The 18,810-nt window shown below is 46.1% G+C and overlaps 1 protein-coding gene and 1 long non-coding RNA gene across 2 annotated transcripts; one reads left to right on the top strand and one right to left on the bottom strand.

Annotated features, from left to right (window-relative positions):
- The first annotated feature begins 2,470 nt into the window (after positions 1 to 2,470).
- On the top strand, positions 2,471 to 14,102 carry LOC128879998 (short stature homeobox protein 2-like). The gene is made up of 4 exons (XM_054129603.1): positions 2,471 to 3,120; positions 4,176 to 4,553; positions 11,573 to 11,806; positions 12,688 to 14,102. Exons 1-4 carry the CDS (start codon positions 2,823 to 2,825, stop codon positions 13,050 to 13,052), a joined length of 1,275 nt encoding a protein of 424 aa, XP_053985578.1. The 5' UTR covers positions 2,471 to 2,822; the 3' UTR covers positions 13,053 to 14,102.
- Positions 6,041 to 11,635, bottom strand: LOC128880001 (uncharacterized). The gene is made up of 5 exons (XR_008457732.1): positions 11,525 to 11,635; positions 11,267 to 11,457; positions 10,851 to 11,159; positions 9,110 to 9,197; positions 6,041 to 8,833 (listed from the first exon to the last, which is right to left on the bottom strand). It is a non-coding gene; the product is annotated as an uncharacterized LOC128880001 (long non-coding RNA).
- Positions 14,103 to 18,810: the final 4,708 nt, after the last annotated feature.

The raw sequence follows: 18,810 nt of genomic DNA on the forward strand, positions 1-18,810 counted from the left end.
ATATGAAAGTAGACAGCCTTGAAGGTGTAGACAGCCTTGAAGGTGTAGACAGCCTTGAAGGTGTATACAGTAGTCTACCCGAATAATTCTGGTCACCCCACTTGAAGAGGACTGTAGCTACGCGTCTCCTACGCAGGGAGGTCCCCTCGTTTGGATCTAGGTGTCCCCCTACTCCAGATTTTCCGGCGGCGAGTCGCGGTGAGGAAGGGTGTTTACTCAAGACACGACAATTCATTACGTAATTGAATTGAATGAGGCCTCTCTCCTCCAGGCTGTTTCCCCACCGAGTATCTACGCCACGGTCTCTCTCCCTCTCGCCCACGTCTATGGTTAGCACGTGTAGAAACGGTGGTCGGATGCGCGCGCTCTCGCCCTGTCTGGTTTGGGGATCCACCACACCCAACGGCCGTCCACAGAGAGACACGGGCCGCGTCTGCCTCGAAACGCTCGGTGGGGTACTACCGAATTAAACGATTAGTTAAACTGATTTCGAGTTAGGCGAATGAATAAGTAATCGGATTTCTCGTTAAGGTAATCGCATTGCGCCCTGATTGGCTCCGTCTGCCTGCGTTATAGACCGTTCCCCTACCGTTTCGATGCTCGATGTGGTTCCCCCCTCGTTTCCTCCCTCTGTTTCCCATTCATCCTCGCTCTGTTCCTCCGCCTGGTTATCTTTGTTTCCCCAATTAATTCTCTCCCCGTCTCTCTGCTCACCCGCGCTCTCCACCGATCGTCCCACCCCTCTCTTGTGGTCTCTTTCATCCCCGCGCGCGCAAGCGTCGTTCAATCTACCTTCCTCGACGTCTCCGGCGCGTTTGGATCCATTTCCATCGCGATTCGTGTCTTCTTTCCCTCGTTCGCCTGCTATTGTCTTGTTGGATTCGACGTTTCTTTTTCGCTAGTCGACGATATATATCCTTCCGTTGGTCTTGTTTGCTGAGGTGGAATGCCTCTGGCGTGAGTCAGGTGTGCGGGTGGAGAACGATTATAGCTGCCGATGGATGTCAGGAGTTCTGATAGCTGAGACTCGGGGTTATTGGTAAATTCTGGGAGCTGCGTTAGAAGGACTCTTAATTTTTTGGCCATTGTTGATAAAATAGGTACGGGTAGAAGAAAGATTGGACGTGGAAGGAGATTGGGTCTGTAATGGGCCAGACAGTTCCAGCGGATTTTCGTCGAGAGCTTTGATTGAATATTGTTTACTTTCTTCTTCTTGTTGCTCCTCTTAGCTACTTGACTCATCAGCTCCTTAACTCTTTGGCTACTGAGCTCTTTAACTTCTCAGTTCCTTAATTCTTTAGCTCGTGAGCTCTTTAACTACTTAGTTCCTTAACTTTTTAGCTTCTGAGCTCTTTAAATTCTCAGGTCCTTAACTCCTTAGCTTTTCAACTCTTCAGCTCCTTAACTCCTTAACTCTATAGCTCCTGAGCTCTTTCATTTCTCAGTTCCTTAACTCCTCAACTCTTTAACTCTTTAACTCTTTAACTTCTCAGTTCCTTAACTCCTTAACTCCTCAGCTTCTCAACTCTTCAGCTCCTCAACTCCTTAACTTTTTAATTCCCATTCTCAAGGCCCACCAAATTTGAGTTACGCACTGAATTACCACGAGTCCACGCGGAGGACTGGACCGAAGACACCTTATTCCTCCAAGTTTCCTCGATGTTCCCATCTTTCCAGGTTTCCCCTTCACCGTAGTTACCGTCCATCCACCTAGGACTCTCTCCGTCCCCTTTCGTTTACGCGTTCGCATCCCTGGTTCCCTCTGTCCGTATCCATCCCGACGTTCCGAGCGGCTGGCGACGCGGAAGCGTGTTTGCTGGAGCAATTACATTCCCGAACGCAATCCCATTTAAATATTGCCGAATTTGGTAGTGGCAAACATCGAGACAGACCGTGTCCACTGGGTCGCAATCGGCTTGGGATGCGACGAAAGACTGTTACGTAGCCATTTCGACATACAATGCTTTCGAGTACTCGTAGGTTACCTGATATTCTCTCGTTCAATCGAGGAAGCTTTACTAAATTCGAACAACAATTTCATAAATCGACTAATTGAATCGAAGCTTTGAATTTGAGTCCCAAGAATCTGCTAGCTCAGAAGACCAAGGATTCCAAATTTAGTTTACTGTTCGCGATTGAAATACCTGTAACAAAAATTGAAAAAGGGTTAATCTTTTAGCTTCCTACCCACGGGTATTATCAAAAGGACCAGCAACGTTCCGCTAATGCCGTCACGGAAAGAGCACCCACGTTACCTCTCGATCTTCTCCAACCGCAGCGAACCCGATCGTTGTCGGTTAACAAACCAATTCATTTTAAATCGATTATCAATCCCCGGCGCGATAAGTATTCCCTGGTGTAAACAGCGTCACCAGCGGTCCTGAGCGTTCGCACCTAGCGCCCCCGAGGAGGTGAAAAGGGACGTCCTGCGCGGACCAAGAGGGCGAACGAGACGAGCGACGTCGGTCCGCGGTCAGGGGTGGGTGGATGTTTCCGAGGGCCAGCAAACGTTGCTGTCGAGCTGCGGGGAGGGAGAATCTAGCCAACGCTGGCGGACGTAGGCCGGTCGTCAGCCTAGAGGTGGTAGTTTGCGCTTCGCGGATGGAAAAGCGGACGGGCGCGAATGCTAATGAGCCTCGGTTTACGGTGAGCGAAATGGACGGAATGGGGAGGGTTGGGGCGAGGATACAAGCGAGAGGAGGAAGGTAGATTAAGGGAGAGACACAGAGGGGTTGGCAAACAGATAGGGATGGAAAGAGGAACGGAGAAATCTGTAGGCGTGGCAGGACCGCCCGCGGGAGCGTCGATTGGTCGGCGTCCGAATGGCGTCCTGTGGGACGCGTGGCGTCGAGACGCCGAGCGCTGCGTACTCCGACGGTCGCTTGCGTGCAACCCCCTTCGGCGGTATCGGCCTCGACGACGTGGTCGACGCGAGCCGCGTCGTCGCGCGAGTCTTCTCCGCGAGGATGGAGCAGCTCGCCCAGTTCGTCTCCAAGAGCTTCGACAACGCGAGCCTGCAAGGCGGCGAGCACGCCTGCAAGACCTCCGATCGGCCACCATCCGCGAGGATCACCCTCAGTGTCGCGCACCTCCTCGGAGACCCGGCGGAGAATGATAGCAGTACGTTGCGCGTTTCTTCTTTCATTCCTTGGATCCCTGAACCACTCTCGACGTCCACGTGTCATCAGAAACGTTGTACCGTGACTCTGTGAAGTGATACGAGATTATGAGTTCATTTATGGTGGTATAGAGCTGCTGGATTCGAATCAGTGAAGGTTATAGGTAAAATTCGTTGGATAAGTTGACCTACGAGGTTCTTTGAGGGTTCGTAGGTGCTCTAGGGACCTGGCAACATGCTACTATGGGCTATCAGGTCCAGAAGTGTCCTAGGGTAGCTAAAAGTTACTGTCAGGAACGCAACCATCACCATGTGGATGTAATGCTGTGTTATTATGACGTTGATTACCGAAGAGAGCTACTAGGTTATGGTCAGTGATGGTTCAGGGTAGATTTAGACTGTATGTGTTGAATGCCAAGGTTCTCTTGAAATGTGAAAACGCGATGTAATGCGCTACCAAGCTGTGAAGTATCCTGGAGATGCTAGATACAACGATTCGGTAGCGATGCGAAAGAATTCTTCCTAAAAGATAAAACATCAGGTTAATTTGATTTACGTGACAATTTTTGAATACGTTTAGAAGTTTTAGATTTATCAAGATACTTTATGAAATGCCTTCCCATCATCCTTAGAGAGTTTCACCAGATCTGTCGCCAATGCTTTGTTCCACAACCCCCGTGAATCGGTAACTGGTCGAATCTCCCGTAAGAATCGCTTTCCAAGGATATCGTGAATCCATAGCATTGTCACACACGGTGTTACCCTTCTTCTATCGAATCGTCCAATTGATGGCAGACTCCAGAGAACAGTATCTCATGAATTTGGAATGGTGCGTCGTCATCCTCCACTTCAGTCACTCTCGATCTCGATTATCCTCCACAGTGTTGCTCGTCACTTTCTTCATTCGTCATGAATCTTCCGTAATTCCTTCCTCAACGACTTTCTTCCTACCAACGGATTCCTCGACAAATATTCCAAGGGACATTTTAACATAGTCAACAAATACATTTCCAATTCGACGGCTGTGAAACTGATTCGCGACGACCATATTCTTCAGATGTGGGGACGACGACGCGCGAGTCCAGTCAGGAGCCGTCTAGCGTGGACGTCAGCGGCGTCGAGGAGCCGCCGTCGCCGGAAGGTCGCCTCCAGCCGGAGGACCTGTCCGTCGCGACGAAGACCAAGGAGGTCAAGGACGCTGGCAGCAACGTCGAGAGCCTTCCACCTTTTAAGACCCCGGAGCTGAAGCTCTCTGTGAGGAAACTGCTAGGTTGCAGCCCTTCGCCGCCACCGATATCGAGGGATCGTTCACCCAGTCCTGAGAGCTGCCTCGAGCTGAAGGCTCAGAGCGCTGGCGACGCCAAAACGCCGACGGACCTCAAGCTACCGTCGCAGGTCTCCAGGTCGTTGATTCCTGGACAGGAGGAAGCTAAAGGTAAGGTTTCAAGAACTACGAATACTTAAAGTCTCAAGTATAGATGCTCTTCAGGGATGAAAAAAGGTGTACTTACTGAGTTTCTATTCTCCATGATGTTCTGTATATTATCTGTAAAGGGTTTCTTGATCTAGCTGTGAATTGAGGAATGGTTTGCGAAACAGAAGTGTACCTATGTGCATAATAACAACAGTAATAATAATAAACATAAACTTACATAGTTCAAAACTAATATAACTTACTGTCAAACAACAAAAGAATCTCTGCATTCTCTTAGCCTTACATTTGTGCTCTTCAGGGATGAAAGAAGTGTACTTACTGAGTTTCTATTGTCCATGATGTTCTGTATAATATCTGTAAAGGGTTGTTGATCTAGCTGTGAATTAAGGAATGTGCATAAGTGTACCTATGTGCATAACAACAACAACAATAATAATAAACATAAACTTACATAGATCAAAACTAATATAACTTACCCTCAAGCAACAAAAGAATCTCTGTATTCTCTTAGCCTTACATTTGTTTTGTCTATCTCTGCAAGAAAGGATTCGAAATTCACGAGAGATTTTAAGGAAGACTGTTCCAAAGGATACTCGAAGGAGCTATCAGATGGCAGGTCGTTTTCTGGCGCCGCGGGAACCAGCGTAAGAAGGTCAGGAACCTCCGACACGTATCGTCGGAGGGTTCGATCTTCGTTTATAATTCAGGACGTCGTCCAATAAAGCTCAGAAGTGATTGGGAATAGCTGACCGTTCACAACGTAACGATCACCGACCTCTAGGTTTACCCACATGCCGAGTCGACTTCAATAACTTGCCACACGCCATCCACCACTTGCGCTTTTCTTCCGCCACATCATTTTTCCTTTTGCCGGAAGCTGAAATCGTCGATTGCGAGGTGGATCTTTATTAGAGCTTCCTGAAACAGTTCAGTATAGTTAATGGTATATATTATGTGCTCCTTTTATTGTTTAGTGTAGAATATATAATATAATTATATAAGATATAATATTGCCTTGGCGGTGTGGAGTTATTGTGCGTACCGTGGTGGCGCCAGCGTAGTGCAAAGGATTAAGTTGGACTTAAAGCGAAGACTCCTCTACTCTGCAACTTGCAGAAATGAGTACAGGCTCAGAACAGTACAATCTTTTTGTTTATATATCAAAGACGTCGTAACAATAATATTAATATCAGTAATAGTATTGATTCATCCTAATACTGGCTTAGTAACTTGATGTCCCTTAGGCAGGTTTCTTACAATACATGAGATATACTTCAAGGACCTAAAACGATGAAGAAAGTACATGTAAACATACATCTTCACAAAGCGTGTAAAGATTTGAGATGCAGCTTAAATCCCGTTTCTATTACAAGTGTAACTTAACACTTAACTTAACTAGTGCAGTGCAAAGGATTAAGTTGGACTTAAAGCGAAGACTCCTCTACTCTGCAACTTGCGGAAATGAGTACAAGCTCAGAACAGTACAATCTTTTAGTTTATACATCGAAGACATCGTAACAATAATATTAATATTAGTAATAGTAGCGATTCATCCTGATATTGGCTTAGTAACTTGATGTCCCTTAGGCAGGTTTTTTACAATACGTGAGATATACTTCAAAGACCTCAAACGATGAAAAATATGCACGTAAACATACGTTCACAAAGCGTGTAAAGACTATTACAAGTGTAACTTAACACGCAGACAATAATTATGTGCAGTGATCGTTCAATGTATATTTTATTTCTGCCTAAATCGGACCGTAGGAAGGTTCCTCTCGGACGCGACACGCAAGAGCAATGGCGATTCGAACGACGGAACTCGTCGATAAAAAATGCAATCGACGGCCAGCAGTTACATACACTCGAGGAAATTGAATTCAAAACGGACGGATAGACGAGCAGGCAAATGAAAATCGCGTTAAAAACTGACGCGTTCAAGTAACGCCACGCACGCTCCTCGCCGCGATAACTCGGCGTCTATTGCGGCGGTGGCTCGCATGAATTTATGGTTTAATATGCGGCCCGCCGCGTTAGTTGTGTACGCCCCCTAACACACAGAGCTCCGAGGGTGGCGAGAGAGCCACCCATCTCCCTCGCTCTTTCGCCTCCATCTCTCGGGGGCCCATAACTTTTCCCGATTAAGCGCAAATCAAAAAGCAATCTGCCCGGCCGGCAGCCATCGGACGCGCCAAAGTAAAACCATAAATAACCGCGAGTTGAAGAATCGCCAAGGATCGGTTCTCGCTTCCACGGATACTTTTGTTTCCCTGGAAAGTAAGCGTGCGGTGTGCGGGTATCGCGCTTCTTTTTCACGACTTCTAACGAGGCTTTCAATTACATCGGACGAAAGATTTTCATTTCTCTCGATATACGGCGTTCATTAAGCGTCGTGTGATTATGCGTGATTTCAATTTCGCCCGGATATGCGTAAACTAACGGTCGATCCTTAACGAATCCTTTCGAGATGTTTCTTGATGTTTCTGTATAAGGTCGATCGCACACGGCGCAACCGATTTGAAATTAGTGTTGCAAACCGTTTGCGCTCTTTGTTTTACCTATTCCACTATCTTTGTTTTACCTAGATCCACGGTCGCATGCAACTAGTTTCAGAGCGATTTGAAACTGATCGGTTGCGCCCGTGTGCGAGTGGCCTAAGTGACCGCAAACCTCGACAACGATATCTAATGGTAGCGTTATGCATAACTACTAGAATACAGTTACATACATCCCTGAAATGGGTCACGAAATCGTTCGTACATATATTTCGTACCCTTCCTTCGATCGTAAATAATTTAAAATGGAACTCCGGGTTACATGAATCCTCCGCGTTACAAGAATCTTCGAAACGGAGTACCATGTTTGTGTTTGAGAAATGGAATTCAGAAAGCTCGAAAGAAGTTGGAGAGAGTTACATAAATATCGCGAAACATTTAGCCTCTCTGTCGTGGTAATTCCCCTGGCCCGTCGCCATGACTCAAAAACTTGCACGCCGAGAGCCGTAAACATGCGAGGACAGCCTCTGACCAAGGGTCGAGAGGACACGCTGGACCATAAACACGATCTTCGGAGGAGAAAATGCGCGCGCGAGAACGGATCGACGCCACTGGTCGCGGCGGGAGAGATCGACGCCAAGTCAGGCAAAGTGGCTGGTCGAGGAAGTCGAGGTGATCTACTGCGACACTCGACTCATTCTTTCGGTGATATTTGTTACGTAGCACGAGCCATCATTCTTTGCCACGAGGAAATATTATCGCCATTTCTCGTTCTACTACAGACATTGTTCAATTCTTTTATTATTAACGCTAAACCTATCGGCGTTTGTATCGGCGGTTGTATCTTCTACCGTGATCGGATAAATTTTATTAGTACCCACTTGTACTGCCTGTAACGCGATAATCACAGTCGAACATATATTATCGGTTCTAAATTGTTCTAAATTCAGAAGATGCCGTGAACTCAACAAAATCAGGCCATCATTAAAAGAAAACTTTGAACCAAGTAACTTGGATAGCCTTATTAAGTTTGTAAAGGAAAGCAGCTTACTAAACAAAATTTAATAGTACTCAGAGTAGTGGCTAATAACCTAGGATGTTGATGCGACGTTAAATCTTTAAATAAAACAAAAATTATTAGTCTTAAAAACACTTTCTAAAATTAGATACAAAAATATCTCACGTAAAATTGAATGACGAATGAAACAATTGTATATAATTCATATGTTGCGTATCAGAACTGTACAAAAAAGTTTGTAAGGATGATTTTATACCAGCCGTGGTAGTTTAGTGTTAAAGGTTATTATTACGCGCATTGGTGTAGTCTGCATGTCCTCCTAAATGGATGAGGATTTTTAATCCTTGCTTCTAAGCTTGCAGCATAGACCTAGTTACTCGGGAGCCCGACTGCGTGCCATATGCAGTTACAGCATACGCGACAAACTGCCAGGGGATTAAGCAGGGTTGTCTCGGCCGCTTTTATACGCCTAATGGCTACGATATCTCGACCCGTTTCGCGAGGGGGGAAAAAGTACAGGGACCAGCGACGATCACCGAGTCCGAGGGTGGTCCACGAAGGGGTGGCGAGGGTGGTTTGACTGGATCAGGCCAAGAGGGCAGCGCTCTTAGTAATCGAATTAGCGGCCCCTCGTGTCCGAGTGTGATTGCTTCGGGTTTTCCACTAGGGTTCCACGGCCACTTTCTCCCTTTATCTTTCTAGAGTTGCATTCCCGCCTGGGCACAATCCACGGCGCAATCCTCGGCATCGAACCACGAGTTTCGCACCTACGAATGCGTAGATCAGTTAATACCCCTGTGTATAAATTACTCGTTGAGCTTTACAGCATTGGATATGTATTGGGTTGTCCAGAAAGTTCGTGCTAATTTCTATTAATGTAATTATATAAATACCATTTTGTTCCACGATCTTGCCATCTTTTAAGGGATACATCCATGTTAATTGTTTTCAACCATTCCGATATAAACAGACGTGTACCACCTACCAAAAATCGGCACGGACTTTCCAGACAAACTAATATAAGGACATATTGAATTACGTACCTACGTTCCTAAAGAAGTCCCGAGGATCGTTGATAAAACAAAGCTTGTTTACATTTCGCCTCAAACGGAGAACCACACCCGAAGGTACCTAAACATAAAGGGTTAAATTAATAAAGACTGGTGTCACTGAATCACGGGATCGCTCTCCTTGAACCGATCAACGGAGAAGGACAAATCGAGACGAAGGGATGGTACAAGAGCCGCGAAAAGGGGGAGTGAGAGAAGTTTGATGATAGAGGGGCGTCGGGATGACTGGAACGAGAGAATGGGTCTGAAAACCGCGCGAGTTATTTCGCTAGGAGGGGTTTTAAACCGCTGTACATATGGATGCGGGCTTCGCTCTGCCAGGGCTCCGATTGGATTACGTAGGTATCCGCTAATTGATTAAAGCGCAATACTACGTCGTCATCGCGAGAGCGCGTGTCCTTGTAATTCCTCCTCGTTTTAATCGGGAACGTCCCAGCTTCTTTTTTTTTTTCCTATCGTCGTTATGATTTTCTCGATTTACCTCCGCGTTTTCGCTTCGCGCACTTCCATATTTTTTTTTTCTGTTTGTTATTTCGCCTCCGTTCTCAGCGATTTGCAATTTGCCAACGACCTCCTCCCCCGCCCCCCAGACTCCCATCCCTCCCCTCGTTCTCCCGGACGAATAAATGAAACGCCAAGCAAATGGAACGGCGAGTTCGCAAATATTAACTTTTTTCTTTCGGTTAATTGCCGCGGCTAATGCGATTGGGGGTTGCGAGCGAGGGAACGAAAGGTGCGAAGGTGGCTTTGTTGTTTGGAGTATCGGCGAACTGAATTTTTGTTGAAAGGCGGCGAAATAGTTGCGAATAGCGTAAGAGCTTCTGAAGGCTGCTACTATTTTACGAAGGCTGCTTTCTTCGTCGTACGAGACATTGAAAGTGCGTTTACACGCTCAAGCTGTTTGCACAAATCGGCCTGCATAAGTAAATCGTAACGTGTGAACGCAGGGATGAAGTTTGCGCAAGCCAAAGAATTTGGCTCGAGTGAAGTCTGTTCTGACAGAAAATCGGCTTGAGATTGGTGTGCGTAAATGATGTTCAAGCCTCGGTTACAATCTCAAACATACGCATTCGTCCAGATTTTCCATTTCGGACACAAGAAACTACAATTTTCGGGGTCTCTCACTTCACAATTGTGCAAATCGAACTAAACGCGTGAACGGCGATATTTCATTCGGTTCATTTGCACAAATTTGCTTGCGCACGCCGGTTTGTGCAGATAGTGACGTGACCCCGAGTAACGACACCATAAGTTTGTTGTAAATGTAACGTTTATTAACTAAGAACAGAGTTTGTATATTACTGGACGAGGTCTCGGGAAAGACTGACTCTTGGTTCTGAAAATCTAAGGGGGAGATCCTAAATTCAAGAGAAAGTTGGCCTGGGGGTTGGAGTATCCAACAATAGCTTGAGCGTGTAAACGTACCATAAGGGGTGTCAGTAATTTTCCTTACATTTACACAAAACTTAAAAACTGCCATTTGAGAGTCCGAGTGCAAACGGTTGAGCAAGAATGTTCGACAACCGAACAACGTCATAAGGTATCCATCTTTGCGTCGAAACGAGGGTTGATCAAGGTGACGATCGGCGAGAACGGCGTCTGAGGGGCGACCGAGGGGAAGTGAGAGGGCGAGAAGGAGAGAGCAACAGACAGAGGATGCCAGAAAGATGGGGACGGGGTAACTAACGACCCCGTATAAGACTACGTAGCTCACCACTTTGCTAAATTATATAAATCACATCCCCTTCGTCAAGGGCTCTTACGCGAGACGCTTAATCCACCCTCCGTGCCCCCTCACGTTCTCCGAAAGTAACGTGCTCGGATCTTCTCGAGTTCCCATCGGCAACACCTCCAAGAGTTGTACTGCAGTTACTTTGCATTAAGCGGCCATTAATTAAATCGTATGCCCGTTAATTATCCAGGCGTCTCTTTAACTCGCGGCGGTGCTTGCGGCTCGTTTGCACTGCGACGACCGTCTCCTCCGGAAGTTTTTAAGATCGGTTCCGTGATAAACTTGAAGATGCTAAAATAAACCATCCAATAATCAAAATTGTGGTTCAATTATATTTCTATCTTTATACAAAAGAAACAAAAACTTCTACTAAAAGAAATAAATTCTCAATAATTTACCGTAGTTTCTTCAGCCGTTTCCGTTTGATCTCTCCACATTTTTCGCCAAGGAGGTCCGCGGAGCGACATAAATTTTCTCGGCGACGTTTCTCTAATGTCAACTAATTGAAAAGTCGCGACGCGTGATTTGAATAAGATCCTCGTAAAAGACCGGAATTTATGTTGATGTCGACCAGACCGGAAGAAATGACCTGTGAACGAATTGGAGACATTAATTCCAAGCTTCCTCGTGCCCCCTTTCGCCCGCAACGTACTTACACGCTATTTGTCGCTGGGTGTCTGAGTCACCGTTTAAAATTTGTTCAGGTTCCAATTGCCGCAACAGCGGGAACGGGAACGGCAAGCAGAGAAGATCGAGGACGAACTTCACGTTGGAACAGCTGGCAGAGTTGGAAAGGCTGTTCGACGAGACGCATTACCCTGACGCGTTCATGAGGGAAGAACTCAGCCAGAGACTCGGGCTGAGCGAGGCGAGGGTTCAAGTTTGGTTTCAGAATCGACGGGCGAAGTGTCGCAAACACGAAAGTCAATTGCACAAAGGTGCGTGAAATGGTACTGGCACTGTGGAGGTACTCTTCGCAGTTAATTCTCAAGGAATATGTTAGTCAAATATCTCCAGAGATATGAGAGTAGTAGTAGATACTACCCTGTGAACAATTTTAAACTAAGTAAAGGCTGTTGGGTACGCGTTTTCCACCGTAGTAAAATTGGTTGTTAAAAGTTCGTAGTTCATTAAAAATTCAATCGATACGTTCACGGTGCCTGTTCGCTTATGATTGACTACTCTCTTCGTTCTTTCAAACTGCATTCCCCTTATAATCATTCACACGTACGTGTACATGTCATCGATTCCTTAATTTAAACATTCGGTCTGGTCTGTTCGCTTCGTCCAAACACTCGTTCGACTGTCGTCCGATCTAAACACTCTTTCTTCGCAACTCACATTCTTATCGTTCGTGCACTCTCGAAAGACTCGCAACGCGACGAAGACTTCCTTCCAATCTGCTACCTATCTGGTCCTATTCTGTAGATTCTTGTACATTCAAATTTCCTATGAATCCATAAAGATCCGCAGTCTATTCATCACTGAACACTGTATTGCTCCGATCACAATCGCTACTTTCGCGAGTCGACGCCAGATAATTTTTGACAAATTAGTAGAGAGTATGCCGAGACAGTGCCAAGCTATAATTGCTAATAGACGATATTAGACACCTTACTACGTAAATGCGTATCAGTTTAATCAGTGTTTTAGGTGTAGATTCGACCCACATAAAACTTTGTACAAATATATAAATATTTACAAATTAGCCGACACGCTCTTGTCAGACAGACTGTATTTCCACTTTAAACTTAAGCTACTCATCTCTGCACACTTGTACAATGTGATGGATAAACAAACGTCTCATTGAAAGTTACAGGGGTAGCAGGTGGACTGGTGCTGGCACCACGTAGCCCTCCAACCAGCTTGGAGCCTTGTCGAGTGGCGCCCTACCTGCCAGCGTTGAGGTTGCACCCCCCGATGCAGGGTGCTGGAGGAAACGTCGCCGCGGCAGCAGGCTCTGCCTTCGACCCAGCGGTCCTCCATTACGCGGCAGCTGGTGGTCTCTTCTGTCTACCACCTCCGCCGCCTCCGCCAACCTCTAGCCATCCGCACCCTCATCCCCTGAGCCTGGCGGCCTCTCTGGCCGCCGCTGCGGCTCGTTCCAAGAACAGCAGCATCGCGGACCTCAGGCTGAAGGCCAGACGACATCAAGAGGCGTTGGGGCTCGACAGGCCAGCGTAAGGGAGACTAACCGAGACCAAGAAGACCTCGGATACTACTCCGAATGCCAAGTCCAGACTCTTTGACTTTACCAGACGCGATTAGGGTCGTTGTGTTGCGCGGCGGTGAGTATGAACACTTTGGGGATCTTCGTTTTCTTCTTCTTCGTTGCGGAGAACGTTTTGTTATTTATCGATTGTCCCAGGCGCGTAGTTTCGAAGAAGTTGAAGTGACCTAGAAAGAATAAGAGTCTCGTGAGAAGTAGAACTGATTTTTGATTCACCGCCGTTGCAGGAACCATGGTTGGATTTAACGCTGGTAATAACAATCTGGCCTTTCGGTTGTCGAGTGTTTTTAATGTTATTTAGATAAAAGACTGTAAATGTTTCAATTGAATTACCATGGAATTCTTTTACGTTGTACCTTCACATTTGGTGCTTCGCCTTCTGGTTACTATTTTTGAACGCCACGGATAACATTAAAGACACTCGCCAACGAGACGGTTTTATCAGCGCGTACGGATATTCGTTTCCGTGAAGTACAAACGGTGACTCGATGTGTATAAAGTGAACAATTTCGAGAGACGTGTGTATTATATATAATATGTTATATACTAAATAGTCGAGGGTCGTTAGTAGTTGGGCTTCAAACTTGCAAGTCCTCGAGACACAAACGCGAACGATTTCGGCTGGGCAGACCTCGCGAGAACGGTCGACCAAACAAGAAAATGAAACACTGAAATTTGGATAATCGTCCGGCAGGCGTGAAAGTCGATAAAACTTCTGGGTAGATGAAAAATGAACATTGTGCGGGCGCAACGGTGTCGTGGGGCTGTACTTGACTACACGATTGTCATTTCTGTATACTATTAGCTTTAAAATATATAAACTTGAATCTCCAACGGACACTGGTTCATTTATTGCAGCTACCCTTAGAGGAAAAGAGTTGAACGCTTTCCTTAGCTTAATACTATTCTCGCAAACCCGATTATTCTATGTTCATACAAGACTAGCGCAGTTTTAACCCTTTGCACTCGAGGCCTTTTTTCTGGTATCTGCCAGGAACTCGAGATGATTCTTAGCATTCTATTGCCATGAATTCTAAGCTATCCGAAAGAGCTATCTTTAGATTTGAGAATAAGGTCACCTTTACCTCGCCGACAATCATTTTATTAACACTTCAAGCTTCAAAGAAATTAAACTTAAAGAAACATTAGGTATTGTAGATTTGCTGCGTGAAACCTAATGGCGACTGAGACCGAGTCACCTCTCGAGCGCAAAGGGTTAATACTATTCTCTCAAAACCATCTATTCTATGTTTATACAAGACTAGCGCAGTTTTAGGTTCCAAGAGGGACCAAATATTCTCTTGCTCGGGAAGTATGCCTACAGTCTCTTCTCGAGACACCTCTACATGCCCTAAAAATTGTAAGAAAGCTTCCCAAGAAAAGGCGCGAATCGTAATGGGGCCCGTGGGACGAGGTAACACGATTAGGTGACACAGCACTGGCGGAGCGATTCGGTCGGCTTGATTTATCCGCGTACCGACGCGTTATTGCATTAGCGCCCCGACGACGACGCTGGCCATCGTCCTGGGGGCGCATCGCCGTGAGGACGCCCAGAGAGAGAGAGAACACCAGAAGTCCTCTACGGCCAGTCTGTCCACCCACCCGTGAATCATCCTCAAGAATTATGTCTTGGACGGTGTTCACGGGACGCACGATTTGTCGAGCACCGAGCTCAAGATCCGCGATTTAAGGGCCAACCCCCTCAACCCATGAAAACGTGGCTCCTGGGATTCGCCGCGAGATAATAACGCAGCCAATTCGCGACACAAATTTGGCGTTATTTGCTCCTTGTACTCGCTGCAATTTGGCATTGAACAGGGACGAAGTACAGTCATAATTATTATTAATAAAGAATATTATTCCGAAGTCGTCGCTAGCGATAGGGTTGGTGATGTCGGCCAGAGTCTTAAAGTAACGGTCACAAATTTAGCGTTATTTGCTCCTTGCACTCGCTGCAATTTGGCATTGAACAGGGACGAAGTACAGTCATAATTATTATTAATAAAGAATATTATTCCGAAGTCGTCGCTAGCGATAGGGTTGGCGATGTCGGCCAGAGTCTTAAAGTAACCCTCCTAATGTTCGCTTCCATTCGATTAGAAAATTCGCAATTTTATTTTTAGAAAGGTGTTGCAATCCTGAACCAGCGTGGAGGTAAATCAAGCAGGCGGAATCACTTGGAAACACCACGTCGCGTAATCGCGTTAAACTGGGATTCATTCTGGACGTTCCCGAGGGCGTCGTTATTGTCCTGTCCGTGTACATCTGCGCGCGTGCACCGAAATGGCGGCTTTATTGGATCGTTAAATTTAATAAAAGAAATTAATATCAAGAATATTAACGGAGCAGAGCAACTTTTCCGTCGCGTTAATTCCTTATTTCATATTTTGGTTTCTTTCTCTAGACAAAACTGAATTCTATAATTCAAGTAAAGAAACTGTAAACTAGCGCAATTGGAATCGCGTAAACGTTCCACGCAAAAGGACACAGAGAGATTCAATGGCGGTGCTCTCACAGGTGGACCACCCTAATCGATGGGCTTAAAGGATCGATTCAACCCTCGCGGTAATCAATTTAACTGCTCCCAACGAATTGTCACCTAGCTCCGAACCCCGCGATAGTAAAGGAGACAAGAAAACCTCCCTTCTCTCGCCGCGAATGAAATAAAGATTGCCTCGAATCCCGAAATGAATTTCAAGGGTGCAGGGGAAGACGAGCAAGACGAAGGAGAAAAAAGAAAAGGGGCAAGGGAAAGCGAGTCGAGTAGGTCCGTCGCTTATTTTAATCCGAGTTTAAAGAAGTTTCTCTTTCCTGCTGCTCGTAAATTGGCCGTCGTTTGTCTGCCGCTAAGGGGTACTACAGAGGGGGGTGAAATTCTCCCCTGGTGGCGAGAAAACGTTGCTTCCTCTCGACGAGATTCGACTATTTACGCGCCGCATTTGTATATGAATGTCCTTTTGGCAGTATAATGGAGCCACGCTGGGAGCTTAATATGATTTTCATCGTGAACGCTACGAACGGTATCGATACACAGGTCCTGTTGGTAGGGTTACTTTAAAAATGGCACCCAAGTTACATTGCAACAGCTGTGTTGGTAGATTTCGAATCTAGTCACGTTGTAATCTAAGTCTAGTTACAATCTAAATTAGATTAAAAAGGTCGATACAAAATGGTGCCCCCAGTCCCCCAATTTGAAATATCTAGGTGCGTCGCTGCATGTATGGGAAATAGAACGGTGGACATTAAACGACAACTATGGTCGACTGGTAACTGGGATATAATGTCCCACGAAAACCAGCGACCATCATCAATTATCGTGCCCTACGGCGAAAAGTCGACGAGTCGAGCGCAGAATAATCACGCGGGGAATGAAAATGGATCGACGTGGCTTTGCGGGACCCTCATTGCTTATCGCGACTCATGCGATGCGATATTATTATTCTGTGGCCGTCGATGACTTTTTGTCGCGTCCATTGAGACGATGCAATTTACGTAAATTCTAAACCTAAAAAATATGTGGACACTTTGAAAAATGATAAGCAAACGAAAGATACATCGTTCGGCTCTTGCACGCAGAGTCAACCTTTGTCTTACCCCGACTTCCATAGCGAAACCAAGGTTTACAAGGATTGACGAATCGACGAAGTAAATTAATCAGCAGGATGGACGAGTAATTCGGCGAATCGACATCGCAGTCGTACTACGGTCGGGCACCGAAAATAATTATCCACCGTACACGGGACGTGGAAACGGACGACGCACGGTCGAATCGACTGTTTACAGGATATCGACTCACACTGGACAGGATAATCAATCGGTTAACCGACCGACCCATGAACGGCGTAATGAGCGACAATTCGGTTTGTCGGGACGAATAAATTATTCAAATTACACCGTCGATTAACCCGATCGCGTAATTCTATTTCCAATGAACGAAAGAACAGGCCCGAGCGCGCGAATAAATATCGTTGGGGTAATATAAACGGGACGGTCGGTGTAAAAGGTAAAGCGATTACCTTTGGCTTTCGTCGGCTCTAGTTTCTCTGACTGGGAATTATTATCTTTCTGCTTGTTCTGACAACTACAGGGCACGTTCGATTTGACCAACGAATAATCTGGATTGTTCGGATCTCCTTTGGAATATCCGGTTATGGATTAAATTGAAAAAAATAATAAAAAACGATGGTGCGCAGTCACGTTATGAGGGTTTGATAAACAGCAACGCCGCGGGATATCGCGATTTACCGGAAGGCAAACCTGTATCCGACCGTGATACATTAAATAATAATGCCAGTGATTGCGAGAAACTCGCCGGTAGACCCTGCGATAGACGGAGAACCAAGGGGTGAGATTGAGGGGGTGGAGGGGTTACGCGAGCGAATGGACCAAGGGGTGCAAGAGGAAAGACGTTGCCTCCACACCCCCACCAGATATATCATCGCCTGGCAGTTATGTGTGTCATGAATTTTAGATTATCCTTGGATTAGATTAAGGGGCGGAGGGGTGGAAGGTGAAGCCAACCTGCCCCTTGGTCCGCTAGTCAGTGCCGTACCCGAATAGCGGCGTGCCCGCGTGAATTATTTTCAAGTCCTCTAGTATCCCTTCCCGCTTGCTCTTCCGCGTGGCTAAGGACGATTGATTTCTTGCTTCTTGGTAAATATATCCCTACGGCGGTTCCTCTGGACAGCGTTTGCAGATGGATGACTACTCGCGTGCAATAGTCCTGCCTCTTACATTCCTTCACCTTTTATGACGAAGACAAGTTAATTAGAATGTTTCAATAACAAGCTTTTTTATATATAGTTCCTTAGACAACTTAACATTGGTTCAAATATTGGTTTAAATATAATAGTTACTTCTGTAAGAGCTCTGAATCTCTACGTAGATTGATTTACTCTTCATTTTTCGCGTGTCTTCTCATCCAAAGCCTTCAGCTTTCAAAATAAATTCTTCTTACAAACTCAAGGACTTCTGAAAAAGATAGAAGAAAGGAGTGGAACGATACAAATAAAAGTTTCGACGCAACAAGATTAGAGGAGTACCGTAAGAAGCGGGAGGGGTGCAGCGGAGTTCAGAATGGAAGAAACGAGGAGCTAAACGGTGTTTCCGCCCCCGGGCAGATCCGATGCCGAATCAATTCGCGTAATAGTCTCGAGGGTTCCCGACTGGTGGCGGAAAGGCAGGGGTTAAATCGACTGCAACTACCCCCTACGCCAACCCCTCTCTCTCTCTTTCTCGAGCATCGAGATCTCGAGTCGGTGCCCGCTTCGGATACGGGTCATTACCGCACCTGTCCCTCAAGTTTCGTTCTCCCTCCCGAAGTGGATCGGGTCGAGCGAAACGAGCCAGCCTCTAATGAAGAGAAGCAATCACTTAAGTCGCCCGTTGGACCGATCGGACGTGGGAACGCGTTTTATCTGCGCTTTTATGTGCCGCTACGAGAAACGATTACGGGTCTCTTGCCGTATAAAAGTGACGTCGGGTGTTTCGTGACTTCGAAACTGGTTCGCGTGGCGTTCAACGAAATGGATTTTCTGACGACGCTGTGAACGGAATTTTATCGACGTTCTTAATCATTGTGATACGTTTGAACGATTACGACGGACAGTATCGATATGGGGACATCGAAGACTGGCGCGAAAATTAGTCGTATATATTTTTGAGTTAGAACGCAGGCTATTCTATATGATATCTTATGTTAGGTTGTCCCGA

Source organism: Hylaeus volcanicus, chromosome 7 (assembly GCF_026283585.1).
Source record: "Hylaeus volcanicus isolate JK05 chromosome 7, UHH_iyHylVolc1.0_haploid, whole genome shotgun sequence".
NCBI classification, from domain to species: Eukaryota; Metazoa; Arthropoda; class Insecta; order Hymenoptera; family Colletidae; genus Hylaeus; species Hylaeus volcanicus.

Bases quoted from the DNA above. Each gene is read 5' to 3' on its own strand.
- LOC128879998 (XM_054129603.1), top strand. From the start codon at position 2,823: ATGGCGTCCTGTGGGACGCGTGGCGTCGAGACGCCGAGCGCTGCGTAC. The intron at 3,121-4,175 runs GTACGTTGCGCG...CATATTCTTCAG, and splicing joins CCCGGCGGAGAATGATAGCA to ATGTGGGGACGACGACGCGC. The intron at 11,807-12,687 runs GTGCGTGAAATG...TGAAAGTTACAG, and splicing joins CGAAAGTCAATTGCACAAAG to GGGTAGCAGGTGGACTGGTG.